This window comes from Leuciscus leuciscus (assembly GCF_965113295.1).
Source record: "Leuciscus leuciscus genome assembly, chromosome: 7".
In the NCBI taxonomy this organism is placed as follows: domain Eukaryota; kingdom Metazoa; phylum Chordata; class Actinopteri; order Cypriniformes; family Leuciscidae; genus Leuciscus; species Leuciscus leuciscus.
The window spans coordinates 21,493,302-21,515,041 of NC_138731.1; the positions used below are offsets into that span (position 1 = coordinate 21,493,302).

Here is a 21,740-nt window from a genome sequence, read left to right on the forward strand (position 1 = left end):
TGTTGTTTGACAGATAAAACTAAAGCTCTAAAACTCACTAGTATCAGTGTAATTGACATTAAACTCAGAGATGATCATGCTGATCCATGTCAGTAGATGACAGTACAGCGTCTGACACCATTGTAGTATCAGGAGCCGTCTTCAGTAACTTTTGGTGCTTTTCCACTGCATGGTACGGTACGGCTCGGTTCGGTACGGCACGCTTTGGCGCTTTTCTACTGCATGGTACGGTACGGCTCGGTTCGGTACGGCTCACTTATGGCGCATTTCCACTGCATGGTACGGTACGGTACGGCTCGCTTTAAATGGTACCACCTCTGTTGAGGTTCCAAGCGTACCGTACCGATACTAAAATGTGACGTGCAAACACTGCAGATCACTGATTGGTCAGACAGAATCATCACTACCAGCGTCATTGTATTTACAACACGAGACACTAAACCCGCTAGATTTAAATAGCCAGTAGACCACAGCCAACACAGCGCCTGTTTTAAAAGTATTTGCTTCAAAAATGCTTTAAAAAAAAAGAAATGGCTGAATCGTGGTCAGTGGACGAGGTGCAGACGTTCCTCTCGTTGGTTGCCGAGGAGCGGATGGGGAAACACGGAATGAAAAATTTGTATTTAATATGATGATGTCATGGCAGTAGAGACGGCAACTATAACGATCAGTCCCACCCACTTTGAAGCGGTACTAACTGCAGTGGAAAAGCAACTGAGCTAAAGCGAACCGAACCGTGCCGTACCGAGCCGAGTCGTACCACGCAGTGGAAAAGCGAAGCGAAGCGAGCCGAACCGTTCCGTGCCGAGTCGAACCGTACCGAGCCGAACCGAGCCGTACCATGCAGTGGAAAAGCGCCATAAACCAGTGGTGTCCAATCCTGCTCCCGGAGGGCCACTATCCTGCATAGTTCAGCTCCAACCCCAATTAAACGCACTTGAACAAGCAAGACAAGGTCTTCAGGTTTAGGTGCGTTGGGACAAGTTGGAGCTAAACTCTGCAGAACCTTGGGCCTCCAGGACCAGGATTGGACACCCCTGAACTAGATACTCCTCGACAGCAACCCATCAAGTACAGTATTTTCCCGGAATATAAGTAAAAAAAAAATGTATCATCCAAAACGTGCTGCAACTTGCATTCTGAAGCAACTTATATAATGCAATTAAGCACATAAAACATGTGCACATTTGGATTCATGCCGAATAAGCCAAAGATATTTTCCCACACACCGGTAGTTCCAGTTTAGGTTTGGCGTTTATAATAAATGATGTTTACGATCATTGTCACTATAATTTGTGTTTGTTTTATCCTTATGTTTTTCATTCCTGGTCTGTTCTAAATGCTGTTAAATTTAAAGGATTTGTTGTGAACTAATGGGAACTAAAATTCATATTTATAGTGTTTTGTTTCTAATGTGAGTTATAAGTCATGTATTTTTTCCTCTCAACCTTTTGACCCAGTGTGGCTTATTTTCCGGAAAATACGGCAGCACCCTGAAATCATCATTGTTTCTAGTTGACGCATCTAGGTAATGGTGCACTTGCAGTAGCTTGTTTTAAAATCTCTTTTGATGATAATTATGTTGAAGGGATCTGAAATAGAAAGCAAGAAGCTCACAGAATGTGAACCAAGCGAGAGCGTGGCAGTGTTGGTAGGACACATGTTGCTGTTTTTAATAAGTATTAACGCTGCTAGCTCTCCCGTGTAGGAGGCAACAGGAGCGCCTGCTTTGCTCCATCAGAGTGAAGAGCTTGCTGTGTGTGGAATGTGTAAGGCAGTGATGGGAAACAGATGCCTCCTCTGCAGGCTTGACGCTACACGTGGCCGCTGTCTCTCCAGACGGGATCTGCATAAAACGGACAAGGTGCGAGCCAAGCAATCCGGTCCAGCATCTAATAGACTAGACTACCGTGGCATGACTTCGCAGCACGTGCGATCACAGACCTTCTGGTGATGATGTTGTTGTCACATGTACACACGCATACTCACTCGCTCTTCTTCCAGTGTGTGTCAGCAGGGACCACAGTTTGGGTGTCTGTACCGTACACAGAGCGGCCCACACCCCGGGCCTGCCAGTCTAGGCCCAAATCACAGGGCTGCTAACCGCAGGGAGCTAATTGTAGCACAGCTTCTCGAACCGCTTCCCTTTAATTCTCTCCCTGGTTTCGCTCACTCTCTCTCTCCACAGATTAAACATAAACAATTGCTGATATAGCTCGGAAGATCTGGGCCGTGGAAACGAGCCAAGAGGACATGCGAGAAGTGGAATCTGAATCTGAAAACTTTCCAGAAACTTGAGACCGATGTGTTTAGAATTTAGCACGAACCAGTTACTCTATATTTGAGGCTTTAGGGGGCTTTTTAGACTGTATTTACAGAAAAGTAGAGACTCAGCAAGAGGAGGAATAGGGTTGTGATTTGACCCAGGCCAGAATCGAACCCCGATCCCCATGAGCTGACAGCTCTTATACTTTATAAGTATAACATATACCTTAACATTTTGGACTTTTTTATTTCTTTATTTCTTTTAATGGAGACGTACCATGACATTCTTTAAAGTGATTTGGATTACCTCATAAAGCATAGAATATGAATTTGAATATATATTATTCAGCAGCACCATCATATACAGTACCATTTAAATGTTTGGGTTTTTAGTAAGATTTCCTTTTTTTGGAAAATAAAATAAATGAATACTTTTATTCAGCATGGGCGCATTAAATTGAACGAAAATAACAGTAAAGACATTTATAATGTTACAAAATAAATATTTTAAATACATACAGCTCTATTGGAAACAACAATATGAAGCAGCACAACTGTTTTAAACATTGATAATAATAATAATAAATGTTTCCTGAGCAGCAAATCAGCACATTAGAATGATTTCTGAAGGATCATGGGACACTGAAGACTGGAGTAATGATGCTGAAAATTCAGCTTTACCAAACAGGAATAAATTACATTTTAAAATATATTCAAATAGACAACAGTTATTTTAAATTGTAATATTTTTTTCAAAAACATAAATCTTATCGATCCCAAACTTTTGAACTGTGATGTATATCAAATTACCATGGTATTATTATTTATGAAATCATCATTGTACAATGATAGCGTGATAATATAGTAGATTGTTTTTGTTAAGGTGGTCATTGGACATGTACTGTAGTGAATTTGATAATTCTTCAGCTGTGCTGGTGTTTAAGACATTTGCGGTGGTCTCTGGTCCCCATCTCTAATGATCTTGCCGGCTGTTCTGATGAAGATCTAAACTCTGGAACATCTGGCTAACACTTCATCATCCCACTGGCCAGTTTCCTTCTGCATGTTTGAGAAAGACTGACCCACAATTACAGGGTTGCCAGATTGCAAATAACCCCCCCTGCATATCGTACATACATAACCTATGGAATGCTGGCTTTAGAACGTCTGGCTTGGAAACTGTTCCAACAAAACTACTGTAAATAGCCCATGTGTATTTTTTCCCCCCGTAACATGGTTACGTTGGAGATTTCCGTGCCCTGGTACAGTCGGTCCACGAGGTTTCCTCACCAGTGACGGGAAATTTTCAGACCAAAGTACCTGAGAGGAATTTTAATAATGTAAGAGGATTACTCTCATTCTGTTACGCACAGTGTTACAGTGCTTATTTTGTTCATTGAGGTTAGCAGATAAACGTGAAACTACTTATTAAAGTGTGTGTTATCATATGAGGGTTGATGTGTGGTGCAGAAACATTAGACACTGGAGAGTTTTAATGGCTCTGTGTAAAAACAGCCATTGAAATGCGTTGCTGCTAAGCTTGCCAAAACCATTTACAACGGGAGAGAATGATTTCCAAACCATCTGATATAAACATGATGATAAGACACTGATATACTCAGATGTGTACATCACACACACCAGGTCTCCATCTGTCCTGCTTAGTGTTAGATTCTACATGATGGGATTCTTGTTATCAATAAATCTTTCATACTTTGAATGCTGAGCTCAAAGAAAACTCAGGCTTGTGATGTTACATAAGAACTTCATAATTTACTGTAGTGACAACATTGGCCCTGAGTAACATGAATTTGTGAAGTCTGTCATGCAGTATCAGGCTTAATGTGTCCTAATGGCCAGCAGAGGGCAGTGTATGATTTCAATCTGAAGCTTTGAATCTGAGGCTTTAGTAACACGTGCATTAGTGCCCAACGAAAGCAGCATGTTTTAGGGTCATATTTACGAGTGTCAAATGTTCATTGATAGACAGTGCTTTTATTTTCTTTTTTTCTGAAACATGTACAGCTTTCACCAAGCTGGTTGCTCACTAAAACCCCCAGTCATCATGTTTTCAGACATTTCAAGTTTGATTTTGACGTGACATAAAGCAGTGATATCTAAGTGGCTGAGTTGTTTACTTGTTTTTTAATTAGTCCTCCCATTAATGCCATAATTTTGTTCATTCAATTCATTCGCTAACCGCACGAGAACAAGAGGTGGGATTTATCACACAAACCAGTCATAACCAGTTATATCCAATTAGCGCGATGGAGGCATTGTCTCCTCTCACATGACTTTCCCCTATTAATTCTCAATTACCCCCCACCAAACCCACGGCATGCATGCTTTAGGGGGTCTGTTAAAAATCAATGGGCTCAGGGGAGGCAAGAGAGATGCTGACTCCCGCTGTAAGTCTACCTGCTGCTGTTGCTGTTGGACAGTGTTCATTTACTTAATGTCACATTTTGTAGTTAATTTTTTTTTTATTATAATTTTTTTTTTATATATGGATTGGATTATTTTTTTAGGAAGGACTGTCTCCCTTGCCTCCCTGGAGGAAACGTCCCTGATGTATATGTTTTAAACAGCTTCACAAACTGTCTTTTCAACATCACAGTATCATTATTTCTGTGTTACAAATATTAATATTATGACAGAACAACTAGTTTGGATAAACAACACTGATGTCTACAGAAGCGATTAAAATAGAGTAAATCACCTTTTGAAAGTCTAATTTCCCATGAATTCTGAGCAGTCCTGTGCTCTGTTTCAGATGGAGCAGTTTTCAGATGATGAGCTAGATCACGCTGCAGAGGAGGACAGCGATAAAGAGGACCAGGACCTGGACAAAATGTTTGGAGCATGGCTCGGAGAGCTCGACAAACTCACAAAGGTGAGGCTGAGAGACCTGTAATCTGTAAATGTGTATCCTATAGGTGCAGTGATGCTAATAATTTCACACATATCATGGTTGTCAGTATAGATTACATCTGTGATGTCACAACTCATGAGGCTTTAAGCAGCGTGAAGAACTTGTTTTGTGCAGTATCCTCATAGATGCATTTTGGTTTACTATTTAAGCTTATTTGATTAGTTTTAAATGTTATGCAACAAAATGTATTAACAAGGAATGACAGAATAATCTGATTCTGTTATTTTTTTTATTTTATTACATCAGTGATAATCTGTATTTTTCTAAATGAATCAGACAGTCCTGAAATCCATCTACAGTTTTATTAACAGTACTGACACAGGTGAAACTACTGTATATGTGAAGTCTCATCACTCTTTTTTTTTTCTGTCTTGTCATCTTTAGAGTCTAGATGATGGGAGACCAGAGAAGGTGCAGAAAGCACCTCTCAGACAAGAGTCAAACATGGCCAACATGGCCTACCGCTTTTCCGTTTATAACATCAACGGTATACACAGGATACACTCTACATTACAAAATATTCTATTATTATTGACAATGTTATATTGTTAATGTTCTAATATCAGTATGACCTCATGCAGGGGCTATAGATTCCAAAATTATTGATGTCATTTTTGACTACACAAGGATCATTATGAATCATTATGTATTGTCTCCCTTAAAATCATTATGATCTCATGAAGAAGTGCCTACATATTCTCCAATCATTTCTTTGGGGGCTTTACATTCTAATGTCATTATGACCTCATGAGGGACTATATAAACTACTGTTCAAAACTTGACTTGAAAAAAGTCTCATGTTAATATTGTTACACTTTAAAATAAAACATTTCTATTTTAATATATTTTAAATGTAATATATTCCTTGATTGCAAAGCTGAATTATCAGCATCATTACTCCAGTCTTTAGTGTTACATGATCCTTCAGAAATCATTCTGATATGCTGATTTGCTGCTAAAGAAACATTTCTTACTATTATCAATGTTGAAAACAGTTGTTCTGCTTAATATTTGAGTGGAAACCGTGATAAAAAAAAAAAAAAAAATCTGTATTACTTGATTAATAGGAAGTTTAAAAGAACAGCATTTATTTGAAATACAAATCTTTTGTAACATTATACATTTCTTTTGGTCAATTTTATGTGTCCTTGCTGAATAAAACTTCATTTCAAATTTCATCCAAAAAACTAAATCTTACTGACCTCAAATGTTGGAACAGTAGTGTATTCAACAATAACTCACAATTAAATAATAATTATTTCAAAATAGATGTTCCCCTCTAGAATTCATGGTGATTTAGAAAAGTTCCCTTAGGAATATACAAAATGGTCACAGAACTCTGCATCTGCCCAAAACAGACAGGGTTTGCTAAGGAGTTTAGTTAATTGACAAAAATAAATATTGGCATGCTAAAATAAGCTAGTTTGTTTACATGTTTGTTTGGTGCGTGTATGTTTGTTTCCTTACAGAGGCACTGAACCAGGGTGACGCAGTGGATCTGGATGCTCTAATGGCAGACCTCTGTTCCATCGAGCAGGAGCTCAGCACCATCGGTAAGCCCAGCAGCGCTTCCTCTCGCCTCGGACTGGCCGGCGACCCCAAAGTCCGCCAGAAGCCCCCCGCCGGCCGCAGTCACAGCACTAAGCACACGGGCAGCAGCAGCGGAGGGGCGAGTAGCAGTGGCGGCAGCACCAGCAGCAGTACCCGCGCCTCGCCCGCATCTACGGTCCGAGTGGGCAGCGCCACCAGCAGACCCTCGCTGGCATCCAACTTCTCTCTGGATGACATCACAGCCCAGCTGGAAAAAGCCTCCCAAAGCATGGACGAAGCAGCCAGGCAGAGCTCCACATCCTTGGGCTCTACGATCTCAGCACCGTACTCTTCCTCCACCGTGAGGCGGCCGGCCTCCCATCATCATCATCATCGCAGGACAGGGTCCGTGGGTACGGTCACGGAGCATGAGGTGCGGTCCTTTGCCCATTCCTCCCGCTCTAGTATTAACTCTGCTTCTGCGTCCAGCATGGACTCGCTGGACATCGATAAACCCAAGTCTGATCAGGACGGGTTACAGGACGGACAGGACCAGCCGAGTTCAGAGGTAAACAATGCTTCGTGTTGTTCAAATCTCTAATGGAGACATGGGTTCTCTTTGAAGGATACATGCAATGATTTAAAATAAGACAAAGCAAGTATTAAAATAAAACAACTAAATTCTAAAAATCAAGATATTTTTTTATTTAATTCACCCCTTCAAAAAAAAAAAAATTTCTTTGAAGGAACAGTGTTCCCACTGTTTTGAAAAACCTATATATAGGAGCTTTATCTTTAAAAGTGTCATTTCTAGACCTAGAAAAGTAATGCAAATTAATAAAATCTTATTTTATTAAGTTTCTGTGGGCATTTGTATAATGACACATTTTTGTAGTTATGATAAGTTCTAAAATATTTGATGGAAAAGTAGAAAGTGAAGAAAAATATATTTAAAAATCCGTAATCCTTATCTTGTAAATGATGAAAAACCGGATGAAGACTTTGAATATTCTTTGAGTGCAGTAGCGTACCTTGGAGAACAAAAGGGTTGAGAATATTGATTATTATTGACATTGATTATGCTGTCGACCTGTTGCAACAGTCTCGAGTGCTTAAAAAGCTGCCTATGTAGGTTTTGGAATGGAACCGAGTTCGTAAGGCCTCTAGCAGAGCAGATTAAGCATTCAAATGAGTTGTTTCTATCCCTGACTGAAAAAGCAAATAAAAGCGGCTTTTACCCTGACTGCAGACTTAATTACACAGATAAGTGATTTTGCAGCAGTTTGGGTTGTATTTATTTGCTGATAGTAGTCTAACCCAAATATTTAAAGGTTTAACTTTCAACTCATTGTTGGGATGGTTAAATAAATGCAGACTTCTCAAATGCATCAGTTATCAGTTACATTTTATTTCTTAAATTAAATGAAAGCAATCATGCACCATTTCTTTCCATTAAGGCTAGTTCACATTGCCAAAAAACTGCAATTTCTTGTTGGACGATTAATATTTTTGTCCCTGTTGCTGTTTGTCTGGGCAGCTTTTGTGAATTAGTCTGTTGAACAGAATGAGTGTGTGATCACAGATGAAATGATTTAGGAAGCTATTTAAAGCTGTCTGAATGCAGTCAATGAGTTGCATGCTTCCTTTGACTCTGTGGTTGAACAGAGAAGATTGATGTGGAGGGATTTCACTAATCTATCCTTCTATCCCACAGATTTTTACTGAGAAACATGATTGACCTACAGATGATTGATGATAGATAAGTGATTCAGTCGTTGCAAACTTTTGCTAAACCTGGACACCCGACCCCAACCACATATATTTTTCCCAAACCCTCCAAAGTCATATAAACAAACCTGAAAATGTAAAACCCAGTGTTTTGTTATTGGTTTAACTTCTAAGAAGTTTTCTGATTGGCTAAAAGGGCCCAGCCAATGAGAGTCTCTTTTCAAGATCAACTGAAATGACAGATACCTATAAAGTACTTTAAGTGTGCAATAATTGATATACAGATTACATCAAATGCATGATAATTGTTGATTTTTTTTTATTGGGTATTTTATTATATTTGAATCATTTAGCAGATTTTGACATCAATTTCAATGTATTATTATTACTGCATTTAATCATTAAGCATAATAATTTAATTGCGCACGCTATTACAAAACAAAAACAAAAAGCGAAATAAAATGCTTATGGCATCTTATACCAAACCACAGTGATTGTCCATAGAGAAATGAATCATATGTTATGTGACATGCAGCTGTCACATAATCTAGTTGCAGTGATTATTGCTCACAATTTTCCCCTATGCTTTCACACTATGAACAATGATTAATGTTTATTAATCAAAGCACTAATGACTCTTGTCTCTCCTCTCTTTCTGCACAAAGCACTCGTATCTGGACAGGGAGACCTCTCTCATTCTGAAAAGCATTGCAGGAAAGCCCTCTCACTTGCTGACCAAGGTGACGCCCTCTTTCCACCTCTGGATGTATTGAGTTTCTCCTAGTGGCTTCCTAACCCCTCTATGCATGCCAGCATGATTCATTTTCACCCATTTTTCTTCCATCAGTTTTCTTTATGTTAAGACATAAGGAAGCTCTTCTAATGAAACAAAGGCGTCATGCTGATTCTTCGTATGTAACTAGTCAGTTCAGTAAATCAAAGTTCATTAGATGAATCAGAATAAATGGTTGATGCAAAATGATGTGCATGGATACTTCACATCACATACAATGTTTGTGTTGTTCTATAACAAAACAAGAATGTTCAGGACTCTATTAACTCAAACTCTCCATTTATGTACTGTTGATATAGTCATAGTGCACTACGTTTTAAGGCCTATTCACAACAAGTCTGACAAGTAAACAACACAAATGCTAAAATATTCATGAACATTTTTCTGCACACAATTCTCTTTTAAAAAAAAAGAAGGTTTGGACATGTGAATAAATGCCACATGTTTAATTCCAGCCAAAGTAAGCAACGTTCTCAAATGTGCCGGATAAAGGCATCTGCCAAATGCATAAATGCTAATTAATTTCTCAAAATCATGAGAAAAAAAAAAACTGACCTGACAGAATTAAAAAGCATAATATTTCAGAACTCAAAGAATTTGGTGTAAAGAGGTTCATGGATTAATTTTAAAATGTTGTTGTGCATGTTTTTATCATGTTCATTTACGCATGACATTTACTGAATCAATCCACTTTATAATTTGTCATTTTAGTGAGGGTTGTTTAAAGGACAAGTTCGGTATTTTACACTTAAAGCCCTGTTTACAGATCGTTTCTGATGAAATAGAACGGTTAAGATTAAAATTTGGACACATGTTGCTTTCCCCCCCACCTCCACAATGGCTGCATAGGTGCACTGGAACAATCCTTCCTAAAACGCATTAAACTTTCGTTTACAAAGACGTGAAACTCACCGAGTGGTCAGGGGTGTTCACTGATATGCTCACACAAAAATCGCTGCAAAAGATGCTTTCCAACAGGTGTTTTACCATTCGTTGTAAAACTGTGGACCTATTTTTCCAAACGCCTCACACCCGTACATTCTTCCGTTGAGAGCTTGAATAATAGACACTCCAGCATTTTTGTGTGAGCATATCAGTGAACACCCCTGACCACTCGGTGAGTTTCACCTCTTTGTAAACGAAAGTTTAACGCGTTTTAGGAAGGATTGTTCCAGTGCACATGCAGCCATTCTGGAGGTGGGGAGGGGGGGGAAGCGATTCTCGGGACAGCAGCATGTGTCCAAAATTTTATCTAAACCGTTCTATTTCATCAGAAACAATCTGTAAACAGGGCTTTAAGTGTAAAATACCGAACTTGTCCTTTAAATCACATAATACTGCATCTGTTCTGAGCCCCTAAAGGGCTTGGAGGGAAGCTGGGAAGATAAAATGTAATGCTTTTGCGTTCGCTTGAAAATTATGTGAAATGGGAGGAAATTGTTTTATTTTAATACCTTTCTCGAAGGAACACAATTCTTTTGCAAGATAATGTTATAGTTTTAGCAAGCAAAGTGCAAGTTTTCTAGGGGGAACGCAAAAGCATTGCAATATCATTTTTACTCCATCTCATTTTTTTTTAATCACCATGTCTCCTTAGGGGCTCTGTAGCATCTGAGATATCCTCGTGAAAACAAATTGTTTTGCACTGTGACTGTTATCTTACTTAAGGTTTATCTGGAGAGCATGTTCATGCGTGCATGTTTTGAAATACGTTTTGAGCTGTGTGTTATCGGCAGCTCTTCAGCACTGCGGAGTGTCCAAATCAAATAATTAAATATGCATGAAGATGTTTAAAGGATTTTGGGGAGCTCATTCCATTTAGAGGTTAAACATTTGGACATCTGAGAAAAAGTATTATACTAGGACATGAGGCTGAAAACTGGAAATGGATCATTTATAATTGCTGGTAGAAACTTTGTTTCGTCACCGCTTATGTAACGCAACATCTGTGATGATGACTGTAAGTGATGACTGTGTGCTCCCTCAGGGTTTGAATGTACCTGTTTTTTAGATAGGTACACCCTAAGATCGTTTAGCTGTGGACAGGTGGCAGACGGACCCGCAAGGTAGCGAGTGACATGATCAGCACAACAGATGGATTCTAGGTAGAGATTGAGTTTCTTCAGAAACAGCGGGCTGCAGTCCCATCACACAGAAGTGTTGCGCTCCCATAAGCAACCAGTGTTTGTTTACACTTTTTTGAGGATTTACCTGCTCAACAAAAGATGTTTGTAAACCAAACCTCCATTAAACAGTTTGCAGGATTTAAGCTTTCTTAGCTCAGATCAGCTCATCCTGTTAAACTGTTCTGTGGCGTATCGACCCATGGAAGCCTAACCAGTGCCGTCCACTGCTGATAACCACATTTATAATGTGTTAAATCCAACACAACCTCATGGTAACTATATTTTACATTTTGGCGAATCATCTGTGAGAAATTTGTTTATGAATGTGCTGGAAGTGACGTTTCACTGTAGTTTCTTGTGTTGTTCTTTGCTGTTTTGCTGTGGACACTATCTAAAGTGTGTCAGCTGTGTTGTGGCGGCATTAGCGAGGCTTGGAGTCGGTTGAGATGATCTGATTGGTTGCAGGAGTTGAGTGAACGTGCCTTTAATCCTCTTTGCACTCGGGAGGTTTCATTACCTAGATTTTCAGTCCTTAGTCTGACACTGTCTGTTCATCACTGCCCTTGTGAAAAAAGAAGCACACTTTAGCATACTTTTAAAAAGAGTACTTATTACGGATAAAATATACTTAAAGGTATAGCGGAGGATCTTTCCAAATTTTAGATAAGACCCACCCTCTCCACTTTTTGAAAAGTTTGATTGATTCACCAGAATGATTGACAATTAGGAGGACCAATAGTATAGGTTACCCACCAGGAAGTAAAACATCCTCCGCTATACCTTTAAGTGCAAACTAAATGTCATGTTAATTACATATTTACTACAATTAAATGTATTATAGTTTAAATTGATGTGCATTTAAATATTTAAATGCAATTAGTTGAACTTGAGGGCCTTTTTGAACCATTTATGGAAATTCATCTTTGTGTAATTTCATAATTCTGTTGTTTTTGATAGTTAAAGTGAATATACTGACAAATATTTATGGTAAACAACAAAAAAATACTTTAATGTAATTTCTATTGAAACTTATGTCATGTATTTAAATAGATGATAGGTCCTATGATAAATATATGATAAATAGGCTGATATGTCCTTTACATGCAATCTACAAGCAATCACATCATTACCACATGGCACAAGCTGATTGGCCTCTGCTGATCTTTCGGCCAATGAGATTGCTTGCTCAACATTTAAATAGTCTGGTTCAGTGTTTGCTGTTGGCTGGTCCTACAGCTTGCTATCAGAGTTCTTCTGGAACCCTCTACCTCCCCCAGCTCCACCTGCTAGATCTGCCTCGGGATTTATGTGTCTATTCATGCAGCAGCAGCAGCAGATCTTACATGCATTCACAGCAGCTTGTCTGTGTATTCGTCAGCAGTAAGTACATACTTGCTCTGCAGCAGCAGCAGCGTAACAGATCTAGTCCGCCTAGACCAAATACATTAACATTGCCATATTTAATAACATGCTAAATCTATTTCAAGAGTTTTCATGATTGAACTTTAAAAATAATATAACACACTACAGTTAAAATTATAATCAATTGCTTTACATGTGCATGTTACATGTTAACACATCAAAATAAATGTACTTCAATGCATGAAAAAATATTAAAACAATCATTTTAAATGTATTTTATTTAACGTTTTTTAAAAGGTGCACTTTTAAAAAGTACTTAAGTGTATTAAGAAACAGCTTTTTATTTCATTATTGCACATTAAGCACACTTTTTCACAAGGTGGTGCAAATTAATACTCAGTTCTTGTCAAGTTAATTGCTTGACTCTATCCTTAAGTAAACAAACTTCACAGTCTTGTGAAAATGTATTCAGATTCAGCTGTTATTTGTGACTCACCGCTATACGCACTGTGCTGACGTCACGTAATGTCTGTGAGGTTCTAACACCTACAGCTCCTGGGTTCATGTCTCTCGTCATACTCCTCCTCTGCCCTCTGGGGACACACCTGTTCACAGAGATTTCTTTTTCTCTCCTCGTACTACAAAAGCTGCACTGCTCTCCTAATTTCCGAAAAACCTTGGATCCTGGACAAGCCTTGATATTGGAGTAATACAGATAATTGTAGTTTCTGCTGCCAGGTGGTTTGTGATGTAGAATTATGGGTCAGGAGAACAGCTGCTGGCCAGTTTCTGCTGACGCTTTAGCACAAGTCTTTTTCTCTTCTTAAACAAAGGGTCATTCAGTTTTGGCATTGAGGCCTTGAGGCCTTGAAATTCAGTAGTGGTATCACCACAAGCCACTAATAATATCTGGATTCTGATCATCAGATCAGGCCATTTCTTGTTGAAGAATATGTTGGGACACGCTTCTTTTTAATATGTGTGTTTCTGTGTCAGCTATGTCCTATTTCCACATGCTGTCTGTGAGTCGGTGAGCTCATGCCACAGAAACATGAAGAAAATACACTATTAACTAAAGACAATCTTTATGTTTGATATTCCTGTAGCCGCCGTGCTCAGCATTAGTCAGGGGAGGATGTGTACTGTTAAGAGGCTTGAGCTGTAATTCCCTCATTTGCCATTTTGTTAGTTAAAATGAGGAGGCATGTGTGTGTCCAGATTTTAGGATGATTCTGTAGCTGCAGTCGGTTTTTATGTGCCCTTTTGTGGCTGTTTTCTCGTGTGTATTTGTGTGTTATTCAGTGTGAGAGGATAATACACTGTGATGCGACACAATCCCAAACCCAGACTAAAGCAACTACACACAAATACACACACACAGAAACAGAGGAGGGGAGGGCTTGATAGAAGTGTATCTGACAGTAAAAGGGGAGGGATCATCTCTTTGTTTTAGAGAGAGAGAGAGAGGGAGAGAGAGATTAGCCAGTAGACGAGAGGTAGTAAAGTGTAGCTGGATCTGCCCATCCTCCACCTCTCCGCTGGTTGTATTAGATGCGTTTTATGCTCTTGGGCAGAAGAGCTTCTCTCTGGGAATCATTTATGCTGTTGGAAAAAGATTCCGGTCATTTATTCGTCAGTAATCTCACCGATGACCATTCCGGATTTACATGGACATTAAACTGCTCTGAGAATGGATCTGCACGCCTCAGCAATGGCCAGAACAGTCAGGAATAGATGTGGGCTAGCTTCAGACTTGCTACGATGGGATATTTTTCTGTTCGACTGGACCTATAAATCTAAATGTGACTATTGAAAAGCAGCTTTCTGTAATCTGTTGAGGTGAATCTGTATTAGGGATTTCTAAAGGGCTACTAGATGCAAATGCCAGGAGAAGAGCGCTCAGATTGTATTTACCAACAGATGTCTTAGTGCTGCTTTTTTTAAAGCCTTTATTTTTCTCTTTATACTTTGTATAAACTGTTCTTCAAGGTCAAAATAACCCTTTTTACAATGGCGTCTTGCTGGAAAAGTCAGGTAAATGTGAGGATTGTGCACTCTGGGTCTTATAGCTCATCAAATGTCCAAATGTTTAACCATATAGTAGTCGTGGGGAACCCCATATACCTGTACAATAATTCAGAATGTATTTCCATTTGGTGACTGTGTTTGTATGTCTTTAGGAGGAACAAGCTGCCAAACAAAAAGCTGAGAAGATCCGAGTAGCTCTGGAGAAGATAAAGGAAGCTCAGGTTAAAAAGGTGAGATGATCAGCGGAGTTTTGCTTACATGTAAATAGATCTTAACTGAACTGACACAAACCCGGTCACAAATATTTCCAGTTTAACAACCTGTACTGCTCATACTACTTTTCATATCAGCTTCAGCATGTGCAGTGGTGTAGTGTAGAAGTGGGTCATCGCAGTGTAATGCAGCACACTTACACAGCTAAATCAGGCCCTCGTGGGACCTGGGAAATGATTTTATAGCACATATTCACAGAATTATTCAAGTTATTTGGCTAACTATTATTATTATTATTGATGATGATAAAATAATAAAAATAACATTATTATTAATAATAATAAAAAATAAGAGTATTTGTTTTATATGATTTATTGTTGTTTTCTAATGATTACCCCAAAAATATGTCCCCAATTCACACTTTCTTCTTTGGTTAATGGTTCTTTCATAATAATAATAATAATAATAAAACATAATACTTATAATTTATGATAATAATAATTATAATAATAATGATATTTGTTTTTATTATTTAAATATAAATATGATATATTGTTGTTTTGTAATCATTCAAAAAAATGTCCAATATTTCTTACCGAAAGTCACACAATAGTAGTAATAATAAAGTTTTATTGTTGTTTTCAAATAAAGCAATAAGCCTCAAGAAGCCATGGGTTACAGTGGTTTTAGAACAGCTATGCATTAAGCAAATTATAATTCAATAATTTTCCCACCAGTCAAAGTTGTTCTTCAGCAATGACACACAGCACACTTATACTGATGCAGTGAGGTCATAGGTGTGTGTTTTTATAGAGTATTTTACAACAGCTTCGAGCGCGGCTCAGTCAATCATTATAAAGGACCAGAACTATCCATTTTATAATGATTATTTAGTTGCTGTCCAAAAATAATAATAATATTGTTCATAATTTTGATTCTGCATATACTGTAGAGGCAAAAACAAGTAACTAACAAAACAGCATCAGGCATAAGAGACATCAGGATCAAATTGTTCTTAAAAGATATTTATTTCTTGCAAGAAACGTTCCCAGTCCACCCGCAGACCAGCTGCAGACGGAGTGAGACCCAGAGCAGAGGTGGGCCCGCATTTTTATAGTGTTATCTCTTTCAAAAGCTATCTCTTACAGCCCCCACTAAACAAAAGACACAGAGGAACCCCTGTGGCTCCCCTTACCCCCTAATCTTCTCACCTCTGAGTCACACACACACCCTGCAGCTGTATTAACATCATAAAATAAACTCAAAATACAGACAAATGAATGTATGGCATTCATTTGTTAAATCATTGAAAATAAAAACAAAAGAAAAGATTAATTTTTTCCACAACAATATTCCTCCTCTTTATCATTCTCTGATAAACTATATATAAAAATTCAGCCTTGTTTTCTAATTTTAATTAAACCCATTACGCTATTAAATCTTCAGAATAGAATCAATTCAAGTCTTTACATAAGACTAGAATTAATTCAAGTTTCTTACATCACAGTTATGCCCTTCATGTCTTATTCTCGTATACCTGATCACTCTACTTGAACTTTGAAAAAGTAAAAAGCTTGTATCAAATAAATAAGCATTTTTTCTGAAACCGAGCTAAAAATGAACAAACATTGTTATCGCATTTTCCTGGTTGAGAACCAGACCCTCAGTCATCCCAGACATAGCTCAAAGCATATAGTAAGAAAAACGTAAATGATTATAATTGCAACTTCCGTCACTCGTACCATCTGCATATTTTGTTCATCCCTAGGATAGACTGTACCCATTAATAACAAAATTATCAGAATAACACATACAATCATAACACTATGTATTTGTCTTTGTAGCTTTTTCAATTAATCACAATATTTTGTCAGGAAATGGTTTTACTTCTAAAGCTATATTTAATTCAAATCTATTTAATAGAATCTAACCCGAAAAGTTTTATAATTTGATCATTCGTTGTTCGAAATTATCCCTGACTCTTCCATTACATACCGTCTTTTTTTTCTTATCACCATACTTCACATTAATTAATAGATCTTCTACCTGAAAACACATTTTTTCTTTGCACAAGTCAAATGATTAGATTTATATCAATACTAAGCCCTAATTTGATTCAATCAAATAAAAATCACAAAACTTTTCTTCAACCATTAATTGGTTAACATTTTCTCCAGATATGTTGATCATCTCGTCGCCTCATGGACGTTCCATCTTCACCAATATGACACTTTGCATGCCGTAGAGAGGATTTTTCCAACGTTGGCGGGGTAGATAGTTTCTAGCACATATCATTGATCCCCCACTTTATTCTTTGCGTTGGTGTTTTGGGTTGCTGACGTTGGTTGGTGTGGTTAAGGTCAGATGCTTCGACCCAGGTCTAACACTCTTCAATCATTTTCAAATCCTTACAAGATTTTCCCTTAGATCACGATCGCACCCCCACTGGAATGAGTCATTTACTGTCTGCTGTCACCTGTGAAAGCAGACCTTAAGTGATTTTGTTAGTGACCGCTTGTCTTGTCGTCCCTTTGGTGTGACCTGTGAAATTTTCAACCTGAAACATATCACCGGATAATTTCTTGCTCATTGAATAGCACTCGGGGTCCTTGTTCCCCTGAAAAACATTCAACCCATGTTGCTCATGTTAACAAAACAATACAGAATCGGTTCTGTTTGGTTCAATCCGTTCTGACATCCTGCAAAATGAAAATGTTAAGTTATGCGCTGAGTTCTTCTAACCCCTCCTGGACTTTCCTGAATCCAAATTGTCCTTCTGACCCCCTGAAGAGTTGAAAGGCTCTTATCTGACCACCAGTGGGTTCCTCCTGGACTTTTACTGTCCTCACATACCGATGAGGTCAAAGCTAGATAACCTCTCAGCCTGCTGTGAAGACAGTGGGTTTAGCCCCCCCTGTGAGGCCGAAATGTCTTTGTTTGTGGCCTGAATACAAATTATCCATACTAAAAAGTTCAAAGGCTCATCTGACCACTTGTTTTACTGTGCGTTCTCTTGTTCCCGCCACGAGCATATTCATCCTCCTCTTTATGCACGACACTCATCTCGTGCATAAATTTAACGTAATAAAATTCTCTTACTTTTATCAGATGTCCATAGTGACTTCCATTTCAAGGTACACATTTACATTCTTATCAGTTCTTGCTTTCCCTCGGAAATTGAACCCATGACCTTGGCGTTACAGGTGTCACACTCTAATGTTTTTATTTATGGCCTCTTTACCAGTTTCAAGGCATGTCTGTTCATTATTCATTTGATTTTAGAAAAGTCAGCTGGATTGTTTTTGGTTCATTATCTGACTGATAACAGAAAGACAGACAGAGTATCAAGCAGTCTCTCAGCAGTCCACTCAAACAGTCTCTTTCTCTCTCACTATAAGCAAATCATCTTTTCAACAGCCTCCTAGGACTGTAACTAAAATAATCATAGTCATAGTCAATCCTTAATAGTTCACAAATGTCAAAATACAAATATTTGACTCAAATTAGAACCATTACAATAATCTAAAATACATTATGCTATGATCTTTTCTAAGGTTATCTTTAGTTTAAATACTCAATTCACCTAACCTTTGTTTTTTCAGAAATTTCTCTTGACTCATCACAAGCTGTTCTCATCTTTAGCCACCACCATGTCTAACGACCTTCAGAAGTTCAAAAATTTTCTTTGCCCATAAGGCAACCAACATCATGTTCCTTATATAAATTAATACGTCTTGTTACGGTCTCCACAACAAATAATGACAATCACCTCACGGTCTCAGTTGGCTCTTGAAAGCCTATTTCCATTAGCTCTTAAGCAATAATTTTCTTTTCTTCAGGGTGTTGTCTCCCTGGCATAGATGCAGACACGTCACAATGGAGGACAAGCCATACAATCAACGCGGTTTCTTGTGAGTGGTATAGGGGCTCACATTTTCTGGGGCAGACTGAACTTCTTACAGCTCATCTCGCCTCTCAATGATCTGCTGAAGCTGATCGCCACTCAGTCAATCAGCGCCACTCTCATATCCATCTCACATAAAAAACACCTCCATCAGGAAATGCCCAGTGTTTTTGCGTGATCCTTCTGTCTTAGGTTGTCCTTTTGGCCTTAAGATCTTACCCGTCTTTGAAGTAATCACTCGTACACACTGGTAACGCTTTTCCCCATTACAGAATCTGTGACCGTTTTCTTCAACATAATCTGTTGTTTTCTGGAGCTTAGGAAAAGGCGCATTCAAGAGTCATCAGAGCCATTCGGACTGCCTACTAGTGTTAAACATAGGGAGACGGATTAATAACAGCAGTATTTAATCACTTAAATTCATTAATCATTTTAAAGGCAGCAACCTAGCTGCTTAGATTATACTCAGTGAATTTAGATCACAATCGTACATTCAGTGTACTGTTACTTCTGTAGCCGGAGCCATCAGCCCTGTTTTATGGTGGAGGCTAAAATGAGACAGTCACTGGTCCCAAAATAAACAAGTTCAAAACAGTATTATTTTAAAGACTTCTTTAAAGTCTTTCAGTTTTACTTTTAAAACGTTTTTAAGTACAAATTGCCCTTTTGAATGGCAATGATTTCCTTTAACATCTCTGTGTCTATGATTTTCAACTGAAACACTGTGCTTTACACAGGCTCAAACAACAGCTTTCAGCTGACACTGAATGAGAGAGAGACTCTTGAGGCATTCAGGACTGATACACTGCATTCTCATAAACTTTTAACTTCAGACTTTATCTACCATCTTAAGGCATCTTTTCCATAAATTACATGTATTGTAATTTAGACATTACAAATTTCCACTCAGAATGAGTCTCTGTTGCACTGAAACTGTGGCAGTTTCAGTCACAGCACATACCAAATCCAGATAAGCAAACCTGTTTTGGCCAATTCACAATCTTATCTTTTAGTGACCGGTACTTTTAAAATATTTTGCAACTCATTTAGCTCATCTGTAATTTTACGTCAACCGGTACTTTTTATAGTTCTTTTCCTTTCAAAAGGAATTCCTTACACTTAGTATCTTTCAATCTTCTTGACAACTTTCAAAAGTTTATCTATCAAATTTCTTTTCTCCCTCATTTACTTTTACAGTCATACAGTGGGCATTTTACAGTCACTGAATGACCTCGCTGACCGCAGTAAAACACTCTCTGTTATTCTACCTACAATCACTGTGATCTTTCTAACATCTCCACCCTACTTTACACCCCTGAAGCAGAGTGTTCTTATTCAGGAAATGCAAACAGAGCCACTGATAAGTTCTCTGCATTTTCCCCCACTGTCCCAGCTGCAAATTCAATTACAATAGCCGAATCACAATCTTCATCATATTAACACTGATCTACTTTCTATATTAACACAGACTTTTCTTTAAATTTGTGTTAGTTTGGCACTTTCTTTGTTTGGAGCCAGTCAAAGTTGATCTTTCCAATCAGAATCAAACTTTTACAAAAACATAATCTGCAATTCTCTTTAAACTGAGAGCTTCAGAGCAGAGCTGCTTACAGCATTTGCTCTCTTTTGTATCAGGACTATTCAGTTACTCTTCATACAGTATAAAGAAAATTTAGCATGTCATTAATTTCATTAACACTGGTTTGATAGCTTATTCAAATGGTTAGTATGCAGATTCAACTTAATATTATCATTATTCCTCAGTCCCACTTATCTCTACTGTTCCACAGAAATCACAAGATTCCTCAAATCTTGTTCTCAGTCTCTAAATTACACAGACAGCTATCCTAGCCGCTTGCACCTTCAACTCTTGTTATAAAAATATGGCAATCTACTCTTAAATAACCTTGTTTTCATAACATTAATACAATAAAGCACATCCACATCATTATTATTGGCAGAACATTAATTTTCATAAGCGACATGGAAAATCAAAATATTCTAAGCGGGTTTCACAAAGTTTCTGATTAACTTTTAGTCATCCTTGTCTAGGGAAATTATTTCCAACCCATAATTTCCTTTATAAAACAGACAATGTCCTTGTCTTTCAATGACTTAATTTCAACAAAATATCTGACTTTGTACATTATTGATTTCCCAAATCTTCAGACATAGCTGTCTTTACATCTATCTAATTGTGTTATCATCAACAACACTGATTACAAATCACGTACATATTAACATCCAGAAGCTGGGTTGAACAAGCAAGCGCTGTTGCTATACTCCCAGCATAGCTGGACCCTTTAGGTTCAAAAGACAATGGTTGTCAAAATAAACATCATTTCAATAATTATTTTATCTCTAAAATATAGAATTTTTCCCGTTCTGCTTAATGAAACATTCCTTATCTTTATATCATGTTAATCCCTGTTAATCATACTCAATGCCTTATTTTTATCTAAAACTTACTTTTCATACCATTTACTTAATCAGGCGTTCATAAATATGAATTTTATCTTCCCCTACATGCCAGTTCCTTCCGTATCTGTTCAATCCAACAATTCACTGTTTGTATTTTCCATCAGAAAAAACATTCTCTCTTCCCTACATGTCAGTTCCTTCTCCTATCGACTCTGTTCTCTTTTATCTGCTTCTTTTCCATCCAACAATTCACTGTTTGTTCACATTTTTACACTCATGAACAAACTACAACAACTCTTTGACTAGTAACGGATAAATTGGCACTTCAGAAAAACCCTGTACTTTTGCACAATCTCATACGCTCATCATTTACAACACTGCTCAAATCATCAGTCATAGCTTTGCTCAAAGTTTCATCAGACACACAAAAAGATTTGC

At 37.9% G+C, this 21,740-nt stretch overlaps 1 protein-coding gene across 5 annotated transcripts in view; it reads left to right on the forward strand.

Moving 5' to 3' along the window:
• The window catches only part of raph1a (Ras association (RalGDS/AF-6) and pleckstrin homology domains 1a), a 78,424-nt gene that overhangs the window by 37,110 nt on the left and 19,574 nt on the right, over positions 1-21,740 (forward strand). For 4 of the 5 annotated variants that reach the window (XM_082176475.1, XM_082176471.1, XM_082176474.1 and 1 more), the window contains 5 exons: positions 5,039-5,158; positions 5,582-5,684; positions 6,667-7,295; positions 9,121-9,195; positions 14,917-14,994. In XM_082176475.1, the coding sequence (XP_082032601.1) occupies positions 5,039-5,158; positions 5,582-5,684; positions 6,667-7,295; positions 9,121-9,195; positions 14,917-14,994 (1,005 nt within the window). The remainder of the gene's footprint in view (positions 1-5,038; positions 5,159-5,581; positions 5,685-6,666; positions 7,296-9,120; positions 9,196-14,916; positions 14,995-21,740) is intronic. The other variant, XM_082176472.1, reaches the window with a different exon arrangement.